This window comes from Citrus clementina, unplaced genomic scaffold, assembly GCF_000493195.1.
Source record: "Citrus clementina cultivar Clemenules unplaced genomic scaffold, Citrus_clementina_v1.0 scaffold_5, whole genome shotgun sequence".
In the NCBI taxonomy this organism is placed as follows: domain Eukaryota; kingdom Viridiplantae; phylum Streptophyta; class Magnoliopsida; order Sapindales; family Rutaceae; genus Citrus; species Citrus x clementina.
The window spans coordinates 36,369,815-36,390,163 of record NW_006262201.1 but is presented as its reverse complement, the minus strand read 5'-3'; the positions used below and the strand labels follow the sequence as shown (position 1 = coordinate 36,390,163).

General features: G+C 33.5%; 4 protein-coding genes across 5 annotated transcripts; 2 read left to right on the top strand and 2 right to left on the bottom strand.

The window, feature by feature from the left end:
• Positions 1-696: 696 nt before the first annotated feature.
• On the top strand, positions 697-1,947 carry LOC18042920 (transcription factor MYB93). Its single transcript, XM_006433924.1, has 3 exons — positions 697-829; positions 939-1,068; positions 1,164-1,947. Exons 1-3 carry the CDS (start codon positions 697-699, stop codon positions 1,945-1,947), a joined length of 1,047 nt encoding a protein of 348 aa, XP_006433987.1.
• A 10,074-nt stretch (positions 1,948-12,021) lies between these two features.
• On the top strand, positions 12,022-16,932 carry LOC18042919 (cryptochrome-1). 2 transcript variants are annotated; one of them, XM_006433921.2, is made up of 5 exons: positions 12,023-12,732; positions 13,253-13,471; positions 14,161-14,867; positions 15,476-16,278; positions 16,558-16,932. In XM_006433921.2, exons 1-5 carry the CDS (start codon positions 12,420-12,422, stop codon positions 16,559-16,561), a joined length of 2,046 nt encoding a protein of 681 aa, XP_006433984.1. In that variant the 5' UTR covers positions 12,023-12,419; the 3' UTR covers positions 16,562-16,932. The 2 variants fall into 2 exon arrangements, with proteins under 2 accessions (XP_024039050.1, XP_006433984.1); XM_024183282.1 differs by lacking the exon at positions 16,558-16,932 and having other exon boundaries at positions 12,022-12,732; positions 15,476-16,282.
• A 292-nt stretch (positions 16,933-17,224) lies between these two features.
• Positions 17,225-18,916, bottom strand: LOC112097767 (aquaporin NIP1-1-like). Its single transcript, XM_024183283.1, has 2 exons — positions 18,404-18,916; positions 17,225-18,305 (listed from the first exon to the last, which is right to left on the bottom strand). The coding sequence occupies exons 1-2, from the start codon at positions 18,542-18,544 to the stop codon at positions 18,078-18,080; spliced, it is 369 nt and encodes a 122-aa protein (XP_024039051.1). The 5' UTR covers positions 18,545-18,916; the 3' UTR covers positions 17,225-18,077.
• LOC18042705 (aquaporin NIP1-1) lies at positions 17,269-17,978 on the bottom strand. Its single transcript, XM_024183841.1, has 3 exons — positions 17,778-17,978; positions 17,602-17,663; positions 17,269-17,488 (listed from the first exon to the last, which is right to left on the bottom strand). Exons 1-3 carry the CDS (start codon positions 17,976-17,978, stop codon positions 17,269-17,271), a joined length of 483 nt encoding a protein of 160 aa, XP_024039609.1.
• Positions 18,917-20,349: the final 1,433 nt, after the last annotated feature.

Below are 20,349 nucleotides of genomic sequence, written 5' to 3'. Positions count from 1 at the left end.
AACAGTGACGAAAGATCCTCTTCTTGCGTGCATGGAATGAATTCCTTCGACCAATTGTGACCTGACACGTATTACGTAATCCGACTTGCACTTTCAGCCTCATTGCCGATTTAATTAACTAATTTTAATAATTTATATTAAACTCTATTTCCCTCATCTCTCACCCCTAAATTGTCGCTAGAGTTAGAATAAAATTTTCCTATAATAGACTCGATTTAAGTTGACTCAATAAACATCTAATTGTAAATATGAGTACATTTCTTAATCTAGATTGTCTTATTAGATTCATAATTGTAAATATTAACATATTTCTAATTGTAATATGCATATGAATTAAAAAAATGTTCATACTTCCATTTTCCTTCAACGACCCCTTGTGTCCTACAATCATCCATAAAGTAAGCAAGCGAGATTATTATCAATTTTTTTTTTCTATAATAACGTGGAAGGATATATTCGTCAATCTACCAAAGCAGAAGGCATCTCTAATATTTTAATTGATTCAAGAAGGGAGGAAGCGTCCCAATCTTGATAGGCCAAACAAAAAGTTGGGAAATATTTTTTTAATTTGGGAGATCTCGGACAAGAAGCAACACTCAAGATTGTGTATAAATAGGAAGCATCAGTTTTGGTGGCGACAGAGAGAAGCAGCCTAGTTAATAAGCATATACTTTATATACATAGTCCCAAAAAAAAATGGGGCGGCCTCCTTGTTGTGATGAGAATGGCCTCAAAAAAGGTCCCTGGACTCCTGAGGAAGATCAAAAACTTGTCGAATTCATTCAAAAACATGGCCATGGAAGCTGGAGAGCTCTTCCCAAGCTAGCAGGTAATCTTGTTATAATTACAGAACTTTTCTGTCGCTCTCGTAGGACAGCAAGGGCAGGGGTCTTTAAATTTTAAATTTTCCTAATGATCATTTCTTGCTTCTGTTGCAGGTCTTAATAGATGTGGCAAGAGCTGCAGGTTAAGATGGACCAATTACTTGAGGCCTGATATCAAGAGAGGGAAGTTTTCTCAAGATGAAGAGCAAACAATTCTACATCTCCATTCCATCCTCGGTAACAAGTAAGCTAATTTTTCAGTTATTTGCTTCTACAGAATACTTATATATAAATTGACACCAAACAAATGCCTAAAACTGTCTGTTTTTTGTACACAAGATGGTCAGCAATTGCAACACATCTACCAGGCCGGACAGATAATGAGATCAAGAATTTCTGGAACACCCATTTGAAGAAGAAATTGATTCAAATGGGAATTGATCCAATGACCCACCAACCTAGAACCGATATATTTGCCAGCTTGCCTCATCTTATAGCCCTAGCTAACTTGAAAGACCTCTTAGAGAATCAACAAATAGATGAACAAGCTGTGAGAATACAAGCTGAAGCTGTACAATTGGCTAAGATTCAATACTTACAGCACCTTCTCCATTCTGCTGCTTCACTCAATACTACAACCCCATATGGTCAGAATGGCATTACAGACATGGAAGCTTTTAATCTAACTAATTCGATCGATCCGGATAGCAGCAAAGAAACCCCAGAGAATATTAACTCAGCAGCTGCCGCATTATTTTCTCAGCATTTGGGAAATATTAATGAAACCCCTCATCATTCACAACCACTCCACTATCCAAATCCATTATCTCACTTTCCAGACCCACAAGTCCCTTTCAGTTTCCAAACATCGTTGAATAATAATGAGATGGGCCCATGTTCTAATAGCTTTACGATGGTCAGCCAAGATGCCAATTACCCAGCTGATTGTTCATGGATTCTTCCTTCTCCTCCTCCTGCTGTCCATCCATCGCTAACCGAAACGACGTCGGTAAGCAATCCAGGTGATGCAAGCAGCACTTCCAGCTATGGTGGAGGAACTTCCTCACCATACATTTGGCCTGAACTTTACTTTGAAGATCCTATTATGCAAGAGATTTCTTAGTTTTTATCAAGGTTTGCAGTTGCATCATGCCAGTTGTCAATTTATGTGTTCGTTATTATACTTTGTATGCAGCTGTGTAAATGGACGAGCTCTCAGAACACATACCCTCATATATACTTGCGTATATTTCATATATACATACACACACCATTCATGTACATATATACCTATCTTTGGGATAATCATCAGTTATCTACTTTGGATTTTGTTTTTGTTTCGTAAAATACAAGACAGTGCTGTGCTTCCTACCAGAAATAGAGAAATATAAATTTGTCAACTTTTGTTGCTTTCTCTTTTAAAAGAACATATTTACTCTCTCGGGTTGATATTATTGTCTTCCGTTTGCTTGATATGTTGGTTTCTGGCTACACAAAGTCGTTGAATACGAGGTTTTTAAATTAATTTTGTGCTCGTGGTGCTTGATAATTAAATTGTACTGAATTGTTATTATCGCCCAAGTAGTTATAAAAATTAAAAAAAATAATAATAATAATCTAAGATGTATGAACAGCTTGATCGTTGGTAGACAACAATATTTGCTCATAGAGTGGCAAGAATAACAACTTTGCACTAGCTCCTGCAATTCACTTGTGGCTGCATTATTATAAACCTGTCCCGCTTGGATTAGCCCGACTTGGTAATAATTGACAGATGAAATCGACACAATTAGTTTATGAACTTATCCTATAAGATTAAAATGACAGCTGATAATTTCTACCTTATTTAAACTTAATGGAAAATTGGGAATTTTATTTAAATAACTAGTGTTTCAGTTTATTAAAGTTTGGAAAAGTAAAAAGATTAATAATTTTTAGGATTTACTTCATCTATTTAGAAAGAGTGTTATCATGAGACTGGTGATTGGTAGTTAATAGATAAAAAAAAAATTAAATTTTATCTATATACTACCACTAAAAGATATATGGTAAGAGATCTTTAAAACTCCATAGAGCTCAATTAGGAGAGGATTCTATTCTTATAATAAAAGTACAAAAAATTTAGCGCACGTAGGTGACATATTTTTTTATTAGGAGCTTCCTCCTCAAAATTTCCCCGGTCTATCATAGCATCGCTTATGCAGAGACCTTGATCAATATTTTTTAAAGGGATGTGCACAAGCTGATGAAGCTACATAATATGAAGACGGAAGAAATTAGAAAGTTCTTTGATTTTGGGGCAACGTGTGGTCTTTAAGGTGCACCTTCTATATGTTCGATTCCTTAGTGTGAGAGATAATTGAAACCCAAACAAATTATTATTAACAATTAGATTGCAGATATAAATCAGTCAATATATATAGGCTATGTATTATATATTTTAGATAATAGAAGCATTGAATTCTAGGATTTAATTACTCTATATATACTCCATGGAAATGTTCTCTCAGTGCTTCTTGTGTTGAGAGATGGCTTGACTTCTATTCAGTGCTGGATGTAGGAGACAGTGATTCAGACAAAGACAGTAACAACAATCGAGAACAATAATAGCATTCGTAATTAAAAACTTAAACTGTCATTAAGCAAATAATAATAGTCCGTACCATAACCAGGATTGTAGAAACTTATAAAGTTGCAATTTGCGACTTGTATATTTCCATGATTAGTTTAACTTTGATGATTTCTTTTCCATCAAGACATTGACACCATGTACATCTTCTATGTAGACCACTACGAAGTCCTTGTGATCAAGCTATAAAATCTTACACATGTCATGGACTCAATGGACTTGATAACTAAGTTTTTTTTTTGAATATATATATGAACGTGTGTTTCACAAAGTGTTTGATAAAAGTCAAGTTGGTCGTGGTTGTCCAAGCGATATATAAAAACATAAACTCTGGTTAGGTTTCCTCTCCTCTCCAGTATCATACACACACACACACGCACAAATATATATATATATATATATGCAGAAGATCGAGGCAATTTTCACCACCTAATCCTACCCCATATGCTTGATATATTACTCAAGTTTCATATGTCATTGCAGTTGTGCGATACCATAAATAATATATAATTTTTTTCTTTTTAAAATCTGACAATGACTGATGAAAATTTAATCTGAAAGAGATCATGATAATGGCCACGAGTGGAAACATCAAGAAATGATGTGTTATTTTACGGTAAAGACTCTATAATCATCACATCGTTTGTCAATCAATCGTGGGATTAAATAATAAAGAGGCAGTTATGCATATTGGAGTTTCTAAATTCCATAATATGTTACAAAAAGAAAAATGCGTGTGCTTATTACTTAATTCTCACATAGCATACAAGATTTGTGGAACAAATGATTTGGCAATATCGCCAACAACCTTGCGGTGGGGTTGGTTGACAGTTTTAGAGGTGTTCAGAATCCAATCCAATTTGCTCAATCCATTCGATCTGTAGATTGGTGAATTGGATTAGATTAAAATTTGATAATCCGCAATCTGTGGATTGAATATGAATCTACTTCCATAAATCCGGAAAAATTCACGAATTCACAAAAAAATAAAAAAGTATTTATTTAATTAAAAAATAAAACTTGTAAATATGGTATTAGTACTTACTAGTAAATAAATAATTTAAAATATAGTTACATTAACATTATATTATATCTTATCCAATAATAATAAAAAATGAAAAATAAATAGATAAATAAATACATCTTTCTGAATAGTTAATTTCCATGTACTGATCTAAATGAATGAGATTTTTTTCGTTTTGGTGTGTTATATTTTAAAACTTTAAATGTATTTTCTAACTTTATTTAAACAATTAATTTATTTAAATATTATTTAATTTTAAATTTAATCAGTAGTAAAATTATTTTTATATTAAATTTTTTTATGTAGTTAGTTTGTGGATTGGAAAGAATTAAAAAATTTTAGTCTGCAAACTAATCCGTAAAATGGTAGATTGGATATGGATTGAGTCAAATCCGCATCCGATCTGTAGATGTATGGATTGGATTTATATTGAATTTCATCAATTCGTGGATTGGATTGGATTAAAAATTTATAATCCACAAAATCGTAGATCGAATATGCATAAATATTCAATCCGTAAAATATGATCCATGAACACCCCTGGTTGACACTTTTGCAGAGTGTTTTAGTCTCACCAAATAGTTATGAGAATTTATTTTCTTTGCTTCTTTGTGTTGGGCTTCAATTATAAATTTCTTTTGGGCTTATATGTGACTTCAGTTGAATATTTTTATAGGCTTTATGCATACAATATAAAAATGTATAATATAATTAAACATTTCCAAAAGAAAATTAAAACGATTTTGCAATATCGGTTGAGAGCTTCAGCAGTTCAGCTTCGCTGGGAGAGAGAAAGCATGGTGTGATTTACTCTTTCTTAGTCATCAAATTTGTGTATTGCTGCATATAAATGGTAGTTTCAATACTAACTGATTGAGGATCTTTGACTATGATAGGGTCTTGGGCCGTATTGGCCCAAACTAATCGTTTGATGCCCCAATTGGGCCAAACATTATGGGCAAAACAGACAAAGGCAAATCTATTTTGTTTCTAAACTAGCACCATAGGAGCTAAATAACTGCATGGCCACGCACACATACGTATATATAATTTTTAAAATCTTAAATTTGTTAAATTTAAAAAAGTTATTAAATCATATAGTTTAATAGTGTAATAACCGTGAAAATTTTAATAATATTATGATATTATTCTATTAAACTTATGGTCTAATATTTTTATCGGATTTTAATGAAGTTTAAAATTCTGAATCAGATAGAACTATATATTTTAATAAACTTATGATCACGAGTTGCACTAAGCTAATTCATTAATTCAAAGTTCTTATAGATTGCTAACAATGAATCTCAGTGCTCTAAATCTGAGCAATTGTATTGCAATAAATTTGTTTAAAGCTCTATTTCGAATTAATGCGGTAGCTTTGCTATAAAATTTAAGCTGCTAGAATATTTTGTAAAGATTTTATAAGTTGCATTGATCTCTAAATTAAACCACAACCCCGACACCCAATCAACCTACTGAATGATTTATAGTCGGTGGCCCACACTTGGCACTACCCAATGATTAACTCCAAGATTTACGTCTCCCGAGAGAAAAGTCACTAGCTACTGTGCGATAAGATTTAATTTCAACAAAAGAAGTCCCCGACTGCGGCCATCGGTAGAGCTGATAAAATTTGACATGACTTGATTACCTCACGCGAATAAATATGTATAAATCATTGAATTTAATATAATTATTAAATAGGTTATATTTGGGTCAACGGGTTAGTATTAAAATTTTTGACCAATTTACCTCATTAACGACTCGATTATATTTTTTATTTTAAAATAATTTACAGGTTCTTGTCGTCAAAACTCAAATATTAGAGATGATTTTTTTTTATTCTTTAAAATGATGAATATAAATATAGTGTTTTATTTATAAAATTTTAAATACATTTAGAGCTTCAATAATGTAAATGTATAAAATATTAGTAGATATGTATATTTTATAATATTGATATATAATATTATTTACATATATATAATTAAATAGTATAAATGTGTATTATTTTGGTAGATATGTATATTTTATATATCGGTAAATTATATATGTATGTATGTACGTATGTATGACACTGTATAAATATTTGATATAACTTTTATTTTATATATAAATATTAAGTAGGTTATCGGATAACCTGATTATTTTTTCGTGTCGGTTTTAGCTTTTAATATTTTAATAAAATTATTAAATGAGTCGAGTTTGGGTCTACTTAAATTTAAAATGATACAAAATTGATATGACACGAATACAATCTGATGATCCATTTTGCTATCTCTAGCCACAGGCACACCTGTGAAATTAATAAATAAAAAACATTCTAAATTAAAAACATTTGATTTGATTAATTAAATAAATAAAAGGACCCACAGGCCACAACCCAGTTACCCAGCCGAGCACAAAAAGTCACAAATTGGCTTTCATTTGCCACGTGGGTTAATAAAAAAGCTAAAATAATTCAAGAGAAAAAATGCTAAAGATTGAGATTCTGGGTGCGGGGAGTTGGCTCGTGATAAAATAATTCAAGAGAGTGGCATGATTGACCTGCTGCTGCTGGCGTGAAAGGTGATGTGAATATGTGATTGAAGCTGGAAAGGAGCGAGGGACCGATTTGAGCAAACCAAATTGGGAATTGGCAGGTGGCAGCTTTGTTTTTTTTATTTTTTGAAGTCTGTTATACACAGATATTACTGACATTACATCAGACATTACAATTAATATTTACAATCATACTATATAACTGGGACCACCATCATACATTGACACACTGAAATATATGCCCAGATATTTTAAACCCTCTCTAATATTCGAGGGGTGCCTGCTCCACTCACATTTCGTAAGGGAGAGACTGTCTCCACTCAATTAATTGATAATTGAGGAAGAACTGAAACTAACCTCCATAATGCTCTTATGGAGACTCTTATGGAGGCTCGAACCCTTGCACTCAACATTGTAAGTGCAAGGTTTCTCCCATTGAACCAAAGGCCCATTAGTGGTGGCAGCTTTGTTAAGTACAAAGAAATGAGACTGATTGCACCCACACGGCATGTGCTGCATATTGCCAATACATATGGAAAAAACGTCTCAATTCAATACATATATATTTTTATCCCAATTACATATGCGGGACGGGAGTGGGATTGACAAATTTCGTCTCATCTCATCTCATTACCGATTAAGAATGGAAATTTTTTCAATTGGGATGGGATTCCGCAGAATCCCATCTCTTTTGGGACGAGATTTTTGTCCCAAAAAAAATATAGAGACGGAATTGAGACGTTTTTTCATCCCATTTGCATATACGGGATGGGTCTGGGATTGATAAATCCCATCCCATCCCGTCCCATTGCCAACCCTACCAGTGACCAATCTTGTACCTGCTCGTCTTTCTATTTTCAGGCATAGAAAAATCAATTGCGATTTGAGTTTTCAGATTTATTAGTGCCCAACCTCCCATTTTTCGCCTGCACAACCCAGAAGTTCGGTGGGTTAAAGCTCTAATTAGTTATTCGTAACCCATTCGGAAGGACATTAGCAAAATTATCATGTTTAAATATTGGCAATAATACCAAGGGAAAAGGACACCAACATCACAAAATTTTAAAAAATAGTCATGTAAACTTTAATGTTTTTAATAAAAAATGTCAAGACTCTTTTTTTTTATATATTAAAATACCCTTTGACTCTATTAACTTAAAAAAATTGACTCTAATATTTTAAAATAAGTAGAAGTATAATATTAATAAAATGCAAAAATAGCAATATGTATACACATATTTTCAAATAATTTCAGTATTTCAAAAATGTTTAATAATTTACAATCTTATAGTGCATTAAACTAGATTTTATAAAAAAATAAAAACACAATATTAAAATAAATATATAAAAATTTAATTTATTTTCAATATTATATAAAATAATTTTAATTTTATTAATACATGAGATATATTTTATTAATTGTGAAATCTATTTAGCTCAAAGATTTATTTAAAATTTTTATAATAAATACAAATATATTTTAAAATAAAGATAATAATTTACATTTAAAAATTAGTTTATATATTAAAAATATTCTAATGTTATTCTTCTATTAGACAAATTAAACTGTTTAATTATATTTATATTTATTACAAAAATTTAAAGTCAATTTTTAATTATTATTAATTGAAAGTATTATAATCAAAAGGGAGTCTTAGTGTCCCTTATTGAAAACTTAAAGGTTTACATGATCATTTCTCTAAATTTTGGAGATAGAAGTATCCTTGTTTCTATTTTCAATAAACACATGCCTTTTTTTCTTAATTTGATATTCTGTAGATGGAATGTGGAAAGTAGCAAAATGTTGAATGGTATTTATGTTATTTCACAAAATTCTACTTGAAATGCCCATATCCAACCATCAAAATAGTCTGGATGGCAATGGGGAGGGGAGGGGAGGGGACCAATCTCCCCGTACTCATCCCCGATATTTTGCGTCTATCCCCGTCTCCTCCCAATCTCCATCAAAATTATTTAAGAGAATCTCAATCCCCTCCCCGAATAATAACAGGGGATCCCCGAGGGTCCCCGATCTAACTAATACATTTTTTTTTTGTTTTCGATTTTAAGTTAAGCATATTAAAATAAAAAAATTCAAATAAAAGTAAAGTTCGAAATATATCTTACATTAATATCCATTTCAAAAGTCACATACATTAATTAGTAAGTAACGCAGCATGCAAGGGATACAAACTATCATGAACAAATTAATAGCCTAATACAAAATTGTTACAAATAAAATCAAATTTAGATTCAAAATTAACTTTTCAATGGTGGCGTGGGCACTTTATAAATGTGGACTATTCCTTTTACAACACAATAGTTAAGTCGAAGCAAATCAATAGCAAATATTAGATTAGATTATATATTAAAATTGTGATTTGATGTGGGCAATTATAACATCTAAAAATAAATAAAAATAGATTTAAGATAAATAAAAAATAGATTTAAGTTTAAAATATTTAATGAATATTAAAATTAAAACAAAAGTTTTGGGCTAATAAAATCTGTTCGGTCTTTTTAATGTCCTAAATAAAAATTTAGGACTTTAATTAGTTAATTAGGCCTAAAAGTTTAATAATATAAATATTTTGATATTTTTATTTTTATTTTTACCAATACTTATAATTTTATAATTCAAATTTTATTATTTATTTACTAGTAATTTTAAAAAATTAAAATTAAATTAAAAATTAAAATGGGGAAATGGGTAGGGGGTGTGGATTCTACCTCATCCTCGTCCCCTCCCCGAATAAGAAATTGGATAAAAAAATTTCCCCGTCCATTCTCCAAATAAGAAATTAGGTATGAAATTATCCACATACCCTCCCCGAATGGGAAAAATCCCCGAGGGTACCCGTCCCCGTAGGATTTTTGCCATCCCTACAAAAATAGTATGTTTCAAGAGTTAAGGAAATGTATTAGAAGAGCTTTTAATCTTTTCCATTTTTACTTGAAAGGTGAAAAAGAAAATATAGGCATCGTATATATAGTGCATGCATATAATTAGAGTGGGTAAATGGATCATTTGGTCATGTTTGTATCATATCAAATTTATGCTAACTCCAACACTACCCATTTAATAACTATGTCAAAACACTGAAACTTGAACTTGGCATAAAAAAATAAATGGGGTGATCCAATACATCCATTTAATATTATTAAATAATTAACTAAAATTAATTCATCTTTATATGATATAATTATGTTTTCAATTCCAAATTAATTTACAAAATCTTGTCATCAAAACTCAAATATTGGACATAACTTTCTCTCTCTTTTTTTTTTGAGTGATTAATATTCATATAGTGTTCCATTTTTTAAAATTTCATATAAACTTAAAAACTGCAATGGTGTAAATATATAATATTTTGGTAAACATATTTATTTTATAACATCAATAAATAATATTATTTATAAATAAAAGAGTGCAATTTATGTCAAATGGGTTTATAATGTTTGAAGTAAATCATGTTAAATAAATATTAAGTGGGTTATTGAATTGTATCATGTTGATTACTAAATATCTCAAAAAATTGAACCCTAACTTGATATGAAAGAAAATTGTGTTGACCCATATTAAATTTATTTAATAATTTCATCAACTTTATAATCCAAACTTATTAATTATTTTCATATTGGTGTTAATTGAATAAACTGTGTCGCTTTAAATGAAACAGTGGATATGGGCTTTTAATATATTTAAGCTGTGGGACCGCCTTTATTGAGGAAGTTTTCGTGGTAGTCCAAAAAGACCGGCGGACCAAAGAACAAAGATGATATAGAACAATTACCCGAGATGTTATAAAAAACAAAAAATAAAATCCCAGGTTTGACATTAGCACAAGATAAAAGAAGGATCAATGAGAATCATTTGCGAGTAGAAATGAATTAAGTAGTACACAAAATGAAGCAGCTCCTTTTAAATTTTAATGGTATTATATTTGATAAGTACATGAATGCTTCGAATTGTCACTAAAAGACTCTCTTAGTTTTATTTTTTAAATATCTATTTATTTATCTGTGAGGTAAATAAGAGAACGAAAATGTTATCCTCTTAAAATATAAATAAATTAATATTATTATAATTAAATAACTATTTTTTAAAAGAAAACTAAACAATAATTAAAAAACTTATCTCTTTAATAAAAAATAATAAAATATAAATTAAAGAGAGAGAAAGTACCCTATCAATTATCAAATAAAAGAGAGGGAAGTATTTCTTATTTAAAAATCTGAATTATAATGTTTTTAAATATTGATATAATTTTTCAACTAAGAAGTATAATTTTATTCAAAGAAAATTTTCTTAGTTTATGCGGGCCAGAAAATCAATCGTGCAAGCTGCTAATGCATGAAGAGGGGAATAGTGACGAATGAACGGAATCTAAGCTTTATTGACAGCCCCAGGAAATTGTAGCGAGGCCCACTAGTTGAATTAACCGAATATAGTCAGGTCAGCAAACTTATCTCTCCCATGACTTCCTGTCTCCCACTCCAACTCCCTCCAATATCCAAGCTTCCAATGCAATCCGAGTTGAGATAATGATAATGATAATGATAATAATAATAATAATAAATATAATTCAATTAGCAAAGTAGCAAAAGAAAAATACTCAGAATCTGATGCAATAAAAGAAAAAAAATTATATTTTATAAACCAATATAGTAGTAAAACCCCAAATTGTCCTTCACACGTTCGAACAAAAGCATGTTTACTGAGGATACAAATGTCTTTTCACCCAGAAAAAATATGGCTGGAAATTTAAAAAAAGGAGATAATATTTTTCATAAATAAATAAAAAAACCATCTTTTTCTCCTGAGCATATCTTCCACCCTGGCAAAGACAGCGGATTGGAGAAGGAGCTAGAGGGTGGGTAGTGTTTTGTTTTCTATTGCTATCATAAGATAAAATAGAAAATTTAAAAAGAAAAAAATAAAATAAAAAGGTTGTGGCTGCAATTTGCCTATCAATTTTGCTGCGTTCCCCACTCTATTAAACAATCTTATTCATTGGCTCTCCCATCTCTCGCGGCCTTTTTGGGTGGGAAATGGGGATCCTGTTGGTCCAAAATGACTAAAAAACCTACATGCATTAAAAGATAAATAATATCTTCCAAATACGTTGCAGAAATACGTAATAAATAAATCATTACCTAAGAGAGAGGCATTGAAGAAGAAGAAAAAGTGTAATTGTGACATCAAGGACACCTTTTTTATTCCTTCTTTTTTAGTTTATTGCTTTATGGTCTAAAATCTCCAGGGAAAAAAATAAAAAACCGGAGGGACCAAAAAAAGATAAGATTTAACTGATGAAAGACATGGTGTACATAACTGAGACATAAATTATAGGAAGTGGGTTTGTTTTGGATTTTTGGTTGGTGGTGAGTTTTGTTGGAGATGTCAGGTCGTGGTTGTAGCATAGTTTGGTTCAGAAGAGATCTAAGAGTTGAAGATAATCCAGCACTAGCAGCTGGTGTTAGAGCTGGTGCTGTAATTGCTGTTTTCATTTGGGCACCTGAAGAAGAGGGTCCTTATTATCCTGGGAGAGTGTCTAGGTGGTGGCTCAAGCACAGCTTGTCTCATCTGGATTCTTCTTTGAGGAGTCTTGGTACTTCTCTTGTCACTAAGAGATCAACTGATAGTGTTTCTTCTCTTCTTGAGGTTGTTAAAGCTACTGGTGCTACTCAGCTCTTCTTCAACCATTTATATGGTCGGCTTTCCTTCCTTTGACTTTCTTTTGATCATTTTAATTTATTCCTTTGCAGTCAGATAATGGATCATGTGGGTTGACTTTTGTGTTGTTAATTTTCCTTTCTCATTTTTTTTTTCCGGGCTTCTTTTGGGTTCATTTGTTTTGTAGTTTGTTTTCTTTTTGGATGGCATGATTATGTTTTACTTGAATATTTGTGTGAGCGGTATCTTCTTATAGATTGGATAAGTCTTTCCTGTTCCTTTATCAATTGCCGGGGAATTGTTCTGTTATTGCTTACTAATAGAGATCATTTGTTTTTGGTAATGGCGCTTATATAATTTTGGAATTTATTCCCTTCCAATTGTTATAGTCACACCTCAATTGTTCTGATCGAACTTTTATTGATCTGGTCTTATTATTCAGTTCATTTGAGTATGTTTTATTTGATTAGGTATTGAATTTTAGGAAATATGTCCCATATGAAATGTTGGACTCCTTGTAAACAATGAAAACAATTTTGCATTCAACTGTTTTTCAGACCCCCTGTCGCTGGTTCGAGATCACCGAGCTAAGGAGGCTCTAACTGCTCAAGGAATAGCTGTGCGCTCCTTTAATGCTGACTTGCTCTATGAGCCGTGGGATGTAAATGATGCCCAAGGCCAACCTTTCGCGACCTTTGCTGCTTTCTGGGAGAAATGCCTTAGCATGCCTTTTGACCCTGACGCTCCACTTCTCCCTCCTAAGAGGATAAATTCAGGTTTGTATTTCTTGTGGCCGTGATGCTTGGTTTTGTTGTTGAATAATATATGATCTTTCATGAACTGTAAGCTATTAAACATTGGATTACTCAAAATGTCGAGCTTTTAGAGAAATGAAGTTTCATACTGCGGCAAAATTCAATTCAGGAAATACTACAAGAATCATTTGAAGCATCCGCATAAAAGGGCAATTTTTCTATGTGGAATTTAATCCACAGGAAACTCATTTACAACACTTATAGTCTAAATATCTAAGTACCACAAGTTTAGTCCGATAAACCACTTGCTAGCCTCCACAAGAAGTTGCACTGACTGGACTTTCCCTAGAAGTCATTCTAAGAGATCTAATAAAAGGAAAATAAAAATTATTATTTCAAAAACATTCAGTGTAATTAAGGCTTGAGCAGTAAATATTCTATGGGTGAACTCTGTTTTCCTTTTGGGTCCAATTAGTAGTAGCCTTGCAGAATTATGAACATGTATTATTTTCAGAAATATCAAGTGTTGTTGTTGACAACATTGTCACTTGTCATTTGAAAAAAAAAAGATTTAAAGGCATATACTATTTAGCTTTGAATATATTGTTTTATTATGACCTATGTTTGTATTATTTGTGTGGTCTTTTCTTTCTCTGTTTTAACCCTCTGGTGTACTAATCTTCTTTTCAACATTGCACGCTCTGTTTAAGGTGATATGTCCAGGTGTCCTTCAGATACATTGGTGTTTGAAGATGAATCAGAGAAGGGAAGCAATGCACTTCTTGCTCGAGCATGGTCTCCTGGCTGGAGCAATGCTGATAAGGCTCTGACCACTTTCATTAATGGGCCTTTAATTGAGTACTCTAAGAATCGGAGAAAGGCTGATAGTGCTACAACCTCATTTCTCTCTCCACATTTGCATTTTGGGGAGGTTAGTGTGAGGAAAGTCTTCCATCTTGTCCGCATCAAGCAGGTTTCATGGGCCAATGAAGGGAACAAGGCTGGTGATGAGAGTGTGAACTTGTTTCTCAAGTCAATTGGTCTTCGGGAATATTCAAGGTACATGAGTTTTAACCATCCTTACAGTCATGAAAGGCCTCTTCTTGGGCACCTTAAGTTCTTTTCTTGGGTTGTGGATGAGGGCTATTTTAAGGCATGGAGGCAAGGTAGAACTGGTTATCCACTGGTGGATGCTGGCATGAGAGAGTTGTGGGCCACTGGTTGGCTTCATGATCGGATACGAGTAGTAGTTTCTAGTTTCTTTGTAAAAGTTCTACAGCTTCCATGGAGATGGGGGATGAAATATTTTTGGGATACCCTCTTGGATGCAGATTTAGAAAGTGATGCTCTTGGTTGGCAGTACATATCTGGTACTATCCCTGATGGCCGTGCTTTTGACCGAATTGACAATCCACAGGTGTGGATGATAATTTTAACAATTCTTGTGCATCTCTGTCCTGTTATTTGACTTTTGGATTTCTGCTTGCATACCTTTTTTTAAAAGAAATCTTAATGATAGAAATCATGACTCTTCTTCTCATTTCTGATACCTTTTTCTTAGTTACCTGTCCCTTTAGTGCTCAGAGATGTGAATAGAGGTGAAGATCCCTCAACCAAGTTTCTGTAGAAAATATTTTCAGCGGTGCTTTTTCCCTCATTGATTCTAGTATCTTATGTAGGCTGAACTTGTATACCAATGTTTCATGTTTCATTTTGGTACTGCCTTTTATTTTTATTTTTTTCTTAACCTCGGTTAATTCTTTCTAAACTGTTTCTGTTCTTGGTCATACTCACTTGTATAATATTGAAAATGCAGTAACAAGAAAACTAGAGCACACGTTGCTGGCTTTATTCGAATTTAAGTTTTCCTGTTTTATAAGTTTTTCTATGCATCTCTTTCTAGACAATGTTTCAGAATGCAATAATGAGGATTTGAAATTTTGATTTATGCATTACATCCTTTTGGCTTTAAATTACTGGCCTTCACCACAAAGAATGTTCTGATTTGTTACTACATTTCAACAGTTTGAGGGTTACAAGTTTGACCCCAATGGAGAATATGTACGACGGTGGCTCCCTGAACTTGCCAGACTGCCCACTGAATGGATACACCACCCATGGAATGCACCAGAATCTGTGCTCCAAGCTGCTGGCATTGAGCTGGGTTCCAATTACCCTTTTCCCATAGTACGGATTGACGCAGCAAAATGCAGGCTGGACGAAGCACTTTCAGAAATGTGGCAGCAAGAAGCAGCTTCAAGAGCTGCAATTGAGAATGGAACTGAGGAAGGTCTTGGAGACTCCTCTGACTCAGCCCCAATTGCCTTTCCTCCGGACATACAGATGGAGGAAATCCCTGAACCTGCTAGGAACAACCTTCCTACCACAGCTCGGCGTTATGAGGATCAGATGGTCCCAAGCATGACTACTTCTTTGGTGAGAGTTGAAGAGGAAGAGTCTTCTTTGGAGCTTCGAAATTCAGCAGAAGAAAGCAGAGCAGAAGTGCCGAGAAATGCAAATGTAAATCAAGAACCTAGAAGGGACACTTTAAACCAAGGTGTTCTCCAAACTGTTCATAACAACAACGCTTTTCAACAATTTAATGCCGCAATAGTGCTGGCAAATGCTGAAGACTCCACAGCAGAATCTTCAAGTACTAGTAGAAGAGAGAGAGACGGAGGGGTGGTTCCAGTTTGGTCTCCTGCAACTTCTAGTTACTCAGAGCAGCTAGTAGGTGATGAAAATGGCATTGGAACGAGTTCATCTTACTTGCAGAGGCATCCACAGTCTCACCAAATAATGAATTGTAGGCGGCTTTCTCAAACTGGGTAAGAATTCTTATAAGTATTTGGCAAGGTTCCTTGGTTCTGTGTAGTACTGCAAATTTTGTCTACCATTTCCTTTTGGCGTAGGGCTGAAATTATATACTATCCAATTTTTAGATTTTTATAGCTGCTCTATCTTTAAGTGTACTGATGACTCCTGAAATTCCTAGCTGCATCCTGATATATTTGTCAATACAACTTTCATTGAAAGTGGACGTGTTATTTTCCGTGATATGAGTAGGTTTTGATTATTCTTACCATGGATCTCTCTTCTTTTAACAGGTAAGACATATGTACATATGTAGATGACACAAACTGGAAGCTGGGAAGATGAAAGATGAAATGATTTCCCAATCCAATGCGCCAAAGGGATGATAAACCAGTGTCACATGTTATCTTTATCCACCCACTTTTCATCTCAATAGTATAAAACTGATAGTTCACTTCCTGCGGCTGAAACTCCATGTCAGTACAGGTGGCTGATCTGCTGTCCTTTTTCGTTGTACCATATACATAGCTCTAGTGTATAGTATTTGTTGTTCTTATAAGGGAGAGAAGAGTCATTGTAGGGGTGTGTAGTCCTCTAATAAACTCAGGTTTGCGAATTGGTTAGGCTGATATTTTATTGTAGTTCCTGTTTATGTCATCTTCAAATCATTCCCTTGTTTCAGCTGGTAGATTTAAGAAGTAATTTAACTGTGTCATTACAGGTTTGGCGAGTTGCAGGATAGGTTCTTGTTCTGAAATGCTACTACCTGGTATTTTGGAATTCATTTTGAGGTTCGCTATTATATGTTTTCCTGAAAAGAGGAAAGAAAATTATATATGGATTCATGCTGAGTGAAAAGACATACACAAGCTTGCTGAGATGAAAAAGTACATTGATTTATGATATCTGATAACATTAGGCAGAGGCTTAAAGTAAACTAATTTTAGACACGCAGCATCATTCCTCTGGTGCTTATGGGCAGTGGAGCAGAGTGACTGGTTAATCTATGGGTCGGCATGAGGGTACAATTGATTTATTGTGCTTTTGGTCTCCTCAGGCTTTTCAGCTACTGGCTTGGGTACTCTGAGTATGCTGTATACCATGGCTGCAGCCAAGGCTCCGATGATGGGAGCAACGATATAAACCCAGAGATTCTTGTAAACACCAGAGACCACAGCAGGACCTATGCTTCTTGCAGGGTTCATTGAAGCTCCAGTAATTGGCCTGCAGAAATATATGTGTTAACCAAATTTATAATTTCTTTTGCATCATCCAGAAATGAGTGGAATAATTATACAGAATTTAATGGTGAAATGGTTGGCAAAAGAGTTAATTACCCAGAAATAACGACATTAAACAGCACTGTAACACCTATCACGACTCCAGCAACGTCTTTGCTCTGTTAGATCGGATGAAGTTGAGAGTCAGTACATTCATATTTCCGAAGAATGGAAGTTATAGCTCAAGTCAAAAAATGGCTGGCAAAAGCAACTGCGATAATTGATTGTCATACCGCTCTGTGATCAGTAGCAACACCAGAAATTGTGAACATCAAAATAAAAGTTACTATGAATTCCCATGCGACAGCTTCAAGATCAGAGGTTGTGTCTTTATACTGAGTCACTGTTGGCTGAATATTATCTTGTTCGTGAAACAATATTCTGAGTGTAAGACTCGCAAGTGTTGCTCCCAAAACTTGAGCCAACATATACATAGGGACCTACATAATCAAATCCAAACATAGTCCCATGGACAAAAATCATAAAGGAATAAATAATACTCTCTTTTAATTACATGCGGTTACTTATCGATGTTAGCTTACCTGTTTCCATGGAAGTTTACGAGTGGCAGCAAAGGCAAGGGTAACAGCAGGATTGAAATGTGCACCAGAGATATGCCCAACTGTGTATATCATTGCGATCAACACTAGACCCCAGACCAGCCCTATTCCGACAATTGTAAGGCTTTGAATTTTGTTAACCAGAATAGAGCCGCAACCCGCGAAGATGAGAATGAACGTGCCTATCAGCTCTGCAACAATCTGTTAACAGAATGATTTAGAAAAAAACTCGTAGCATATGATAAGGACATAACAACGCTTGCCACGGCGGTTAATTTTACGTCACTAACTGGGGTTACCTTTTGGAAATGAGACGGCGAAGCACTGTCGCTGGGAAGCCATTTTAGGCAATGAGCCTTAGCTTCTTCTGCAACTGGTTGTTTCGTAGGCAGTGAATGTTTAGGAGAGAATTCTACAGTAACTGAAGGTGAGCTAGCCATTGCTTTCTGCAATTAGAAACCAGTCTGCAAATTTCAAGTGGCAGTAGCAAGTCTTCTTATATGCTGGTGGCATTTGTCACAAGCACATTCACCTAAACCTTGTTAAGAATGTTATGTTTAAATTATTGTGGCATAAGTTGTCGGACGCACCTTGTTTTCATTTGAAAGCCGGACAAAGTCAAACCATCAAGCATAATCTAAATTGGAGGGAAGTAATCCGCAGCATCCAAGGGCTTTTGAACTAATGAGGTGCTGTATTTGTCTTGCCTGAAGACGTAATTGTCAACAGAATGATAACTGATAATTACATTGTATAAAAATAGTCCTTAGATTCTTCGTCTGCAATTGCACTAAAATCCAATCAGTATAAGCATGTTGTTTGTGCTGAAAGATGTTCATAACCTCATCGAATGTCGAAACATTCAAGGACAAGGACTTGAAAATGATTTTGACCATAAATGTAGCAACATTGTCTATTCTTCATAGCATATCATGGTTAACTAGGCCAACCTGCACAAAAGGTTCGCGGCACAAGACATAATCCAGGAAGCAGGAACCTTGTTGGCTGTCTTGGTTCACCTGGATGAAAATTCCTAAGTGAAAGTGACATATATCCCAGCACCTCTTTAACATCGACTACAGGTCCTTACAAAAAATAAAAAGGGAGAAAAAAAGGGGGCAGAAAGCTTATCTTTCAATGATACTCAAAATCTTGGAACTACTATGCCTATAAGAATCATCCAACTTGATAATCCACAAAGCCCTTCTACTTTTTCCCATTAAAACTTTCAGGCTCGTGGATATAGCTGATCTTGAAGTGGTTAAGTTGCAATGTATATTTTAAGTAGTTAGTGCTAGTCTCTTTATCTACAATTAAACTCTTTAAAAGATTAATTATCATTAGTCTTTTGCAAGAGGATTGCATTAATCAAATAATTTAATCTTGTGATCAGCATTGTTTTCAACTTTTAAACCACTCGTGCAATGCATTATAAATCTTTAAATTTTAACTTTCAAGCAGCTTACCCATAAAAAAGTACTAACCCTCCCTCTCCGCACACGCGCGCCGCGCATCTATGTTTACAAATCAAGATTCTTAATTATAATAAAATTTGGGATAAACTAAAAGATAAAAACACATATTTCAATAAACTACCAAATAAAATGTGTAGTATTAGAGTTTGTTGTTTTTTTTTTTTAATCTTTTGGCTTGTCACTGACTTTAATATGAGTAAAATTCCTGATTAGAATATTTGTGTGTACATATATATTCCTTAAAATGAAAAAAATTACTTCCATTTGCTGAAAATAAATAAAAGAAATGGAAATTGGAATGATGATTATAAATGCATAGGAGTCTATGCAGGTGGTCCTGTAATGAATAATAACGAAACATCATTAATTACAAAACACAATAACACGTAATGCACCTTCAAATTTATTTAATGTTCTTTGAAATCCTGTGTCAGTTTTTTTTTTTTTTTTCGTTTTTCTAAAAGAAAAATTTGAAAATTTTTGTCAAGGTCTCTTTTTGTGGTATACTAAGAAGCAAGAGAGAACGGCAATCATGGAATGATCAATGCTGAGAGTAGAAATTGTACCTCCGTTATAGGGCATAAAGCCTAGCTAGTTTCATAATTCATTAAGTTTAACTGGCCTGGCCATTTCAGTGATTTAATTTTATTGTGTAAAGAAATTTGCATCAAAGGCTCTGCAAATTTTTAAGGAAAAAGAAAGCATTGGATTCGATTTGGGACCACTGAGTAGAAGTAAGTCAACACTTCCGTTTTATTCCCGAAGAAAGA

Excerpts from the sequence above, each read along its gene's own strand:
- LOC18042920 (XM_006433924.1), top strand. The coding sequence starts at position 697 with ATGGGGCGGCCTCCTTGTTGTGATGAGAATGGCCTCAAAAAAGGTCCC. Across the intron at positions 830-938 it reads AGCTCTTCCCAAGCTAGCAG|GTCTTAATAGATGTGGCAAG; the intron begins GTAATCTTGTTA and ends CTTCTGTTGCAG. Across the intron at positions 1,069-1,163 it reads CATTCCATCCTCGGTAACAA|ATGGTCAGCAATTGCAACAC; the intron begins GTAAGCTAATTT and ends TTTGTACACAAG.
- LOC18042919 (XM_006433921.2), top strand. The coding sequence starts at position 12,420 with ATGTCAGGTCGTGGTTGTAGCATAGTTTGGTTCAGAAGAGATCTAAGA. Across the intron at positions 12,733-13,252 it reads CTTCTTCAACCATTTATATG|ACCCCCTGTCGCTGGTTCGA; the intron begins GTCGGCTTTCCT and ends ACTGTTTTTCAG. Across the intron at positions 14,868-15,475 it reads ACCGAATTGACAATCCACAG|TTTGAGGGTTACAAGTTTGA; the intron begins GTGTGGATGATA and ends ACATTTCAACAG.
- LOC18042705 (XM_024183841.1), bottom strand. The coding sequence starts at position 17,978 with ATGTATATGTTGGCTCAAGTTTTGGGAGCAACACTTGCGAGTCTTACA. Across the intron at positions 17,664-17,777 it reads TTGCTACTGATCACAGAGCG|AGCAAAGACGTTGCTGGAGT; the intron begins GTATGACAATCA and ends CCGATCTAACAG. Across the intron at positions 17,489-17,601 it reads TTTAATGTCGTTATTTCTGG|GCCAATTACTGGAGCTTCAA; the intron begins GTAATTAACTCT and ends ATATTTCTGCAG.
- LOC112097767 (XM_024183283.1), bottom strand. The coding sequence starts at position 18,544 with ATGGCTAGCTCACCTTCAGTTACTGTAGAATTCTCTCCTAAACATTCA. Across the intron at positions 18,306-18,403 it reads CGCCGTCTCATTTCCAAAAG|ATTGTTGCAGAGCTGATAGG; the intron begins GTAACCCCAGTT and ends TTCTGTTAACAG.